We start from the raw sequence: 9,295 nt of genomic DNA, 5'->3' as shown, positions 1-9,295 counted from the left end.
AAAGCATCATCAATAAGAATGGAGACTATTTCATTTAATAAATGTTTTGATATATAAATTGTGTCGGGTTTTTTCATCTAAAAAAGCGACATTCATTTAATGACGACCTAATACATATATATTACTAGATTAATGCATTTCCTTCAGACAAAATATTGTCCCTATTTTGTATTTGGTAGCCGTCCCTAATTTTGAACTGTGGATCGGAGGAAGAGAAACCAGTCGGTAGCATCTATAGGCTAATCTTAACCGAATAACAATGTTGGCTGTCACTCTTATAACCCATTCACAGGTGAAAGTGCGAAGATATTTGGTAAAACCATGTCTTAAACCTGAGACTTAAATTACCGGTCTGATACTCTTGTTCCTCGGCAAATGGCTCTCAACCTTTTCCACTCTACGGACCGGCAAATCTGTGTGAAAAATTTAGAGAACGTAAGAGAATATAGCCATTTAAATCCGTATTATAGTATATGATCTATAGGTTTTAACTACACAGAATGTAGTGCTGTAAAAACAAGTTTGAAAGGGTTCAAAATTTTAATAATGTGAATATTCATTTAGAAACAATGGTGCACATTTATAATTATCATTATATACATACATAATTAATGCGGTTGGGTTCGAGTGAATTGAAAGTAAAAGAAAAAAGAAAAAAAGCACGATTCAGCCAACAACAACATTGAAAGTAATGTTCCGCTAGGCGATTAGAGATCAACAAAAGCGTTATTTCCTAATTTCACTACTTTAAGGATTCTTAGTTTTGAAGTTATGAGGCTCATTTATTTTACAATGAACTAAGAAGAAAACAGCACCTTTCACGTATTCTTAACGCAGGCACAAATTAGAAAGTTCACGAAAAACAAATCTTTCACAGAGATATCTCTCTCTCTCTCTTCTTTTTTTTTTCCATTGGATATTTCTGCAGACAGGCACCGGTCGTGCACAGACCAGCGGTTGGCCTTGGTAAAGCTGTATTATTCATTATGTGTTATATCTTGTGTGATGCAATGAGTATTATTCGTGTATAACTGACTTTTATGGATCGACTAAACTTTTACTTCTTCCTCCAGGCGATAGCACGACTGAAGCTGTAGGTCACATTGACTTTTACCCAAACGGAGGTGACTACCAACCAGGATGCTTGTTAGATCCAATCAGCACGCTTTTCACCCAAGGCTTCGAGCAAGGTTGCGAAAAACATTTTTTGTTTTTTTATCCTAATTCGTTGTGTTTACAAATATACAAGTAAAAATAACACCAGGAAAAAAGGTGAGATCTATTGTATTTTACGACAACATAGTAACACGAGACACTCTGGACGTTGTACAAAAACAATATATAAAAATATATTAAACTAAAAGTTCAGAATAAGCAAATGATTATAAATAACGGCTTAAGTAATACGTTTTTCATATTAGCCATAGTATCCTTTGACAGAAATATCAATTCTAAATATGCTCTTAGCAAGCCAGTAGCCAGGGGGGTGCGAACAAACCTTCCCACTCTTGCCGGAGTTCCGCCCGCCTATTAACATTTATTTTTTCCTTTCTTTGATGATGGCCTCTAATTATATAATTGCTTTGTAACACTGTGCATACATACGGAAATAGCATTTTTATACTTAACAGACGAAATTTACGAGAAATTTTTATTTGCAGTGACAATAAAAGAAACATTACATATTTGGGAAAATATTTTTCGTTCCTGGACACTAAAGTTACAACTTACACATGAAACGAGTTCCACTTTGAAACAAAAAACAAACAAGCAAAAAAAACCTTCACTTCCAGACCTGGCGACGGGCTTAGCTCTTGGTGTAGTTAATTCGGTTGATTAGAGTTATTCACGCGTATTTGTTGATGATGAATATTTATCCACTTATAGAAACACGGAAATCACATCATAATCAAACGTTGTTTAACTCAACAGGGATAACAAAGAACTGATTTTTTCTCTGAATATATTTATAACACCAGACTTTTCGTGATGGACAAATTCAAACACACACACACACACAAAACGCAGTTTTTTAAAACTCTTTTGACCCTAATAATATTGTAACACGTACTGGGAGCCTTGACGTAATTTTTATGTACCATAGATAGTCACGTGTTTTTAAAGAAAGTGACAGGTGTTGTTTTTAATAACAATCGTTTTCAAGTTAATACCGTTATGAACTTGAATAAGGTGGGGTTGGTATTGTTAGAAATAACTTGGAATCTCATCATTGTTTATTCAAACTCATTTCAGAAATAATAGAAATTCTGCTCCCTGTTCTTGGGACACCAAGGAACCATTTTGTATATCACACCCATCCTCGATAAATAGTAAAAACTTAAACCCGCCCTTTATTTTTCAGTAAATTACTGAGTACCTTTTAAACCCTTTTAAGGTGTTGTCCTATATTACTGCAATGGCAACTCATTCCATAAGCCAATTACTATGTTAGTAAAATAAAACTTTCTTAACTGGAGCCTATCCTATCATTTCCAACTCATAAACTTTTGCCTTTTCGTCCTATTGTATTCAGGATTCAGCACAAAGAATTCAGCGACATTTATCTTATTGACCCCTAGGTAATCCTGTACACTTTGATAAACTCACTTGTTACCCTCCCTTTCTCAAGGGAAAATAAGTTAAAATATCTCAACATATCTCCATAATATTTTAACGTTGTGTGTTATTTATTTATTATTTTAACCTTTTTTATCCTCGGAATCATTCTAGCAGCTCTCCACTAAACTCTTTCCAATAAGTCAATATCATTTCTTAGATGAGGAGATTAAACATGTACACATTATCCCAAGCTTGTGTTAACTAATGATTTGTATAAAGATATAATTACTTCGATCGTTTGACTTGTAATCCATATATCCATAAATACGCCCTAAAAGTCTATTAGCTTTACTACTAGAAACAGAACATTGTTTCAAGGGCCTAAGTGACTTATCCACCAATATGCCAAGATTCGTTTTCTTCAGTCACGCTATTGAGTGGGTTCACTCTATATTAAATGTGTGATCAAAACTGTGATAAGCCAAGTGCATTATCTTGCATTTACTATAATCAAAGGTCGTTTGCCAAATATTTGTCTAATTAACCAATTTCTCAAGTCATTTTGTAGTACCTCAATATTCTCAATACAGTTAGAAATACTTAGCAGTTTAATGTCATCTGCAAACTTTACTACTTTAATAATTTTCTCAATATCTATATCAATGTAGATGAGAAAGAGCAAAGGCTCAAGCACTGATCCTCGAGGCACTCCACTAGTAATAAGGGGAGTCCAGTTTGATTAGACTCCATCACTAAATATTTACTGATTTATTTCATCCGATCAACCTACAGTCCAGTTTGCTACCCTTTTTCCAACCCCCCACAGATGTGATTTTTTAGCTAATATTTTGAATGACATCTTATAAATAGCTTTTGATAAGTCCAAGTACACCAAGTTTACACCATTTTATGCGTCTGGATAACACGTACTATTCTCAAAAAACATTTTAACATTTACAAACCTTTAATATTTATACAAAAACTTTTGAAACCTTTAGGTATAAGGCGTATAGCTGCTTGTGACCAGATGAGAGCCATTGACTATTTTTTAGAAGCAATAGATGGTGAAAACTGTACACCAGTAGGTGTCGCTTGTGACAGTTGGGAAAATTACTTGGACGGGAAATGCACGGACTGCGGGGAGGATGGTCAGAACTGTATCATGATTGGCCCAGAAGCTGAAATTTTTCGGAAATTCAAGGATAAAAAAAATGGCAAAAAGTTCTACCTGAAAACATCTTCCACGAAACCATACTGCTGTGAGTTGGATGAGTCAATCGTAAGAATTATCAGTTAAAATATTAAACCATTAATGAAATTAAACATTAAAAACGTCGAGTATATAGATGAAGAGACACGAACCTTTCGCTCGAATTTTATCAGTTAAAATCCTTTTTTATGTTCTTGGTGTTTTTCAGTGCATGCGTACCAGATTCAGGTAAGCCTAGTTGAAGAGAATGACATTCCACGTCAGCGAGGAGAGCTGCACGTAACTGTGAATGGTGAGAAAGGTAACTGGCGGATTCGGACACGGTTAGTACTAAGCTGCGTATTTTTAGCTAATATTTAGTACAATGGAAACAGATATATATTTCCAACATTTTCTTTATTTGTGTTTCATTTGATTAGTTTTGTGAAATAATGACACACACATATATGAACATTTTTAAATACATGGTTTGTTCGTTTTTGTGCAAAGCTACACAATGCATTATTTGCTCTATGCCCATCGCAAGGAATTGAACCCCGAATTAATTTTAGCGTTTCAAGTCCGTTAACTTACCTCTGACTCATCAAGGGACCAGATACATGAACCCAGCTTTTCAACTTCCGGGAAGAATGAAGTAATCCAGTGAAGAAAAAAGTTTATATTTAGGGAATAGTCTTAGGTTTAAGTCAAGTAATAAGTTTCAGTACTGCAGGTTCTATAGTCAATTTATTAGGTTTAACTCAATTACTTGCTCAACAAATTTTGTTTGTATTTGATGTGTTTTATGTGCTGGCCTCCACCAGGTTAGCTTGACACTACGCGCACAATTAATTTTAGTAAGCAAAATATGCAGTTTACTTGGGTTTTTGAAAACATTAGCTAATATTCACTAGATATTATCTTACGAAATAAGGGAAGCAAAAGCAAAAAACAATGTAAAGTGAAGATACGTTAAGTTATAAAACTATCTATCAAGGGGCATAGTAGAGCATATTTGTTTATTTCTCTTTTTCTTTTAAAAGCAGCATCTTGTTGAAAAAGTTTCAATATTGTAAAAATAAATATAAATTATATGCAAATATGAATGTTAAGATTTGCCCCCCTTTTTTTTCAAATTTCTGGATACACCACTGTTCACACCACTAAAAATCTAGGTTCGATGATCCCGAGGCGGATACAGCGCAGATAGTCCATTGTGTAGCTTTGCGCTAAAGGGAAACAAACAAACATTTCAAAGCTTGCGATATGTTGTAGTACCCAACAAAATCCAGGTATCTGATATGTTTTCTTAACGACCAGATTGTAAAATCAGAGCCCTAAAATAGTATTTTGTTGGTTACAAAATGATACATAAATGTTTGAATTATTTATTCAGGCCACAACTACTTGAACCTGGAGAAAAATACAGCTACGTCGAGTCTACTACGAGAGATATTGGACCCATAAAAAATATTAACTTTAAGTGGGTCAGTCGGGCTCCAACTATTTTTGATCCTGATTTTTGGCAGGGTGAGACGTACGATAATGAAAAAGGATTGCATTTTGGAAGAATCTCAATAATGCCTCTGAACACTGGGAAAAACGAGTGAGAAGTTGATACATAATAAACATATAAAAAGCTGTATTACCACCATTCGACCTTGTATATATGTATGTGTTTATATAAGGTTTAGATGAAGAGAAAGTATTAATATAATTTGAGTAATGTGTGAAGTTTAACTAGGTGCCTCAACTAGGCTAAATACATATGAAAAAATAATTGTTTCCTGATTATGATGAGTTTATTCGTCTTTTAAAATTTCGGGAAAAAAGAATGCCTACCAAACTGTTTCATTTTGTACCGTAATTTAATAATATCTCCATAAATCAAGGATATCATGATTGTTCCTCTATCCTCTAACGAGGCGTCAAACGTAACTTTATAATTTAAGGTAAATTGTTTGGTTATTTAATCTCCGTTACCCAGGAAAATTATCAATCGACTTTTCAGTTGATAAATGTCAGTACTATTTGTAAATTGACAAGTTGTCTGAGAAATATACTTGCTGATTTATCAAATGTACATGACAATTTATAATCCCCACTTCGCTTTATTAAATCGTCAGTTTATTAAGTGCACAAATCGATTTATGAAATGTGCTCGAGAATTTACAACTGTACATTTCATTTTATTAAACTACATGTTGGTTTGTACATCTACATATCTATTTGTAACTTACATTGCAGCTCAAGAGGCTGAGAATGTACCGGGTGTCCAAAACTTACTTGACGTATTATAAACTTTAACCACGACAAAGCAATAATAGGTACGAACTTATGGTTTGTAGTGGATGAAGGGCATATGCAGGCAGTTTTTGCCATACCAAGTGCAATCACATATAACGCATGCGCTGTCACCGAATACGTCATTGACAAACAAGGTGACAGAGAAGGCTATGTGCGTTCTAAGGCCTGGCATGGCCGGTTGGTTAGGACGCTCGACTCTAATCTGCAGATCGCGGGACCGAAACATGTCGCCGAATATTCTCGCACTTTCAGCCGTAGGGAATTAGAATATGACGTCAATTTCATTGATTGTTATTAAAGAATAGCCCAAGAGGTGGGTGGTGTTGACTAGCTGCCTGCCCTCTACTCTTATCTCTTCAAAATTTGGGAATGCTAGCGCAGCTAGCCCTTGAGTACCTTTGCGCGAAATTAAACGAAAAAAAAAGGAACAACAAATGTGCGTTCGTGTAGGGAGTGGAGACAAAAGCGTTTGATGTAGTGCAAATACAATTTTGTAGAGCGTATAGAAAAGATCCACTAGTTAAGAATTCTATGAAAAATACACTGCCATTCCTGAATATTATGGGGGAAACCCTTCACCTCGAAATTCCTACACTTGGCACTTCATATGTCTTTGTATTATAGATTTTTTATTTCCTTAGAACAAACTTTAAAAGAAACTAATATATTATTATATTGTCGTCATACATACATTTTGTTGCTTTTCACTAAATGTGTGCATTTTGTTAAGCGATAATAGTGAGATGAGGTCAGTTTCATAATTCATTATATATCTTCCAGTGAGACAACTTTCAAAAATTTCAGTTCTTATATTGAACAAACCAACAGATCGGTCTTTTTTCAGTGGTGATTTATAACGAGTGTGTGTGACGTCTCTTGTTAAAGACAAATAAATTAGATTAAAGTAGACGAAGAACTGGTATAGCATCAGGTAGGTGGCAGCACTGCCTATGTAGAGATGGCCCGAATTGTTCATCGAAATGTTATTTTAAATATTTCTCCAATAAGTCATCAGAACCTTACAGTACTACAAAGTGTTTCATTTTATAACAATATCCATGTAATGCCTGAGTCACAAGTTCAGGAAGTGTCTGTAAATATCATAGCAAAAAAGTTCTTGTTCTTCTTTCTTCTGCTTCTTTTTTATCACATGATAACTCAAGAACCAAAACAATGGTGTCAACCAATTTCACTGAGGTGACATAGTTTCAAACGGAGTATCCACTTTTATAACTAGTAATAATTTAAAAAATTATCATTCTAGTGTGAACGATGTTATCATTACCCTATGAAGTTGGCTTTTTTACAGAAATTTTGTGTTGTTTTAAAGAGTTCAAGTACAGGGTGAAACAGGATTTACCAGCCAATAATAAGTAAACAATAAATATTACAGTTGAAACCTCATTGTATTTAGAACTTAGTTATAAATACAAATGCATTAAAAAAAGCAAACAAGTAAAGAAAAAAGTTTCAATAAAAGAAGTAAATGTAGGGATAGCATTTGCATCACCCCTACGTAATAGCGCAAGCAAGAATTGACAAATAGCAATATATATAAGTATACAATCACAATTGAGTTTAATTTATCCTATTTTTGTCTGTTAACATTCTATTACACTGTGTGCCTGCGCTATTATTTAGGAATGATGCAAATGCCATCCCTACTATCTTGTTTGCATTGTTTTTGAAAGATTGATATTAGCCATCCCTAAATTTACTTCCTTTTTCTTTACTTTATCCTTTTGATTGGTCGTATGTTACTGACTTATATTGTTTGTCACCAAATGATGAGGAATGGAATTATTTTGAAAAATTTTGGAAACATGCCCCACTACTAATTATATCAATTTGCACAAAAATTATTGTTTATTATCTGTTTCTACTAAACCTTACAATATTTTACATTCGATGTTTAGTTTCACAGTATTTCTTAACATTTGCCGTAACGCTCCTAGAATTATGTTTTTCATGAACTTCGGGTTTTCTGATTCAACAGAAGGCGGCAAATGACTCCTTTCATTTTCTGCGCCAACCCAGCCGAAGCAGTGATGTCCGATGAAAGTATTGGATTAGAACCAGGAGAATGTGGAGAAGAAACAAGCATGCAAAAAATTTCTACAGATTAACTTAATGTATTAAGATTATTAAGTGTAACAAGAAAAAAGTGTATAAAAGTAATTACTTATAAAACTTTCATCTACAAAACTTATCTATTTGATATTATTTAGATAAACTGCATTAAAAACTCGATAAAATCTTAACACTTTCCATAGATGGACCTGGAAGAAAGTACAGTTTTTATCGGGAGGTTTTAATGTAACTTACGAATCTTTTTTTATCCTACGTGTTTTGTATGAACCGATAATTCTATTTGTGCTTATAAACTGTGTTATGCATGTATGTTCTTTAAGAGCATTAATGTATTGTTACAGAGCCAAATAAATGTTTCTTTCAAACTTTGAATTATTTGATTTTAACACCGTTTTAATGCATAACGTTTTTATATTTAATTAATGATATACTGTGTAAAAACACTTGTTTGTTTGTAATTAAGCACAAAGCTACACAATGGACTATCTAAGCTCTGCCCACCACGGGTATCGAAACCCAGACATACCGCTGTACTACTGGGGGACGTAAAAACACTTAATAGATGGTACAATGAAAATATAATCATGTGAAAAAATAAGCATTTTTTCGATGATTGGTTAATTAAAACTCTTCTGTTAACCAGACTGAACATTTACAGATTGAAGTAAGTATTGTGCTTCTATATAGGGGTGTTCGTGATCAATAGTAACGATAAAAAAACTAGTTTTATTTTAGACGTTACAGCTCCACTTCCACTATAGACGGTGTTCGGTGTGAATACACTGAAGTAGGCTTTTGTGCAATACACTTGTAGAGATTTCGGGGATGTTTATTTGGATGCTTTGTTGTGATTGAACTATCACAACTGATGGAACAGTTAGACTAGCTTCCCGGTTATCCAGTTCTTTTGAATGACGATTAAATTGAATTCAAGTAAATGTAAATAATAATACTGTAGATAACTGATGTTAAAATAAATAAATAATATCGTCTTGTTAATCCTTATCGTAATTATGATTTGTAATTTACTTGTATAAAATTACATTTCACCAACTTAATCTTGTTCACACCGTAACAGTTGTTGTTCTGGCAATTATATATTGTACATAGCCTTTCTACCATTACTGTGTATCTCAGGCGGCCCGACGA

At 33.8% G+C, this 9,295-nt stretch overlaps 1 protein-coding gene across 3 annotated transcripts in view; it reads left to right on the top strand.

Annotated features, from left to right (window-relative positions):
• LOC106468944 (inactive pancreatic lipase-related protein 1-like) overlaps nt 1-8,511 on the top strand; it is a 23,063-nt gene extending 14,552 nt beyond the window's left edge. For all 3 annotated transcript variants that reach the window (XM_022397337.1, XM_013929398.2, XM_013929397.2), the window contains 5 exons: nt 1,074-1,190; nt 3,558-3,818; nt 3,978-4,092; nt 5,145-5,354; nt 8,052-8,511. In XM_022397337.1, coding sequence (XP_022253045.1) covers nt 1,074-1,190; nt 3,558-3,818; nt 3,978-4,092; nt 5,145-5,354; nt 8,052-8,181 — 833 coding nt within the window. In that variant the 3' untranslated portion in view covers nt 8,182-8,511. The remainder of the gene's footprint in view (nt 1-1,073; nt 1,191-3,557; nt 3,819-3,977; nt 4,093-5,144; nt 5,355-8,051) is intronic.
• Nucleotides 8,512-9,295: the final 784 nt, after the last annotated feature.

This window comes from Limulus polyphemus, unplaced genomic scaffold, assembly GCF_000517525.1.
Source record: "Limulus polyphemus unplaced genomic scaffold, Limulus_polyphemus-2.1.2 Scaffold3230, whole genome shotgun sequence".
Classification (NCBI taxonomy): domain Eukaryota; kingdom Metazoa; phylum Arthropoda; class Merostomata; order Xiphosura; family Limulidae; genus Limulus; species Limulus polyphemus.
Note: the sequence above shows the minus strand (reverse complement) of the source record. Positions and strands in the feature narration are given on the sequence as shown.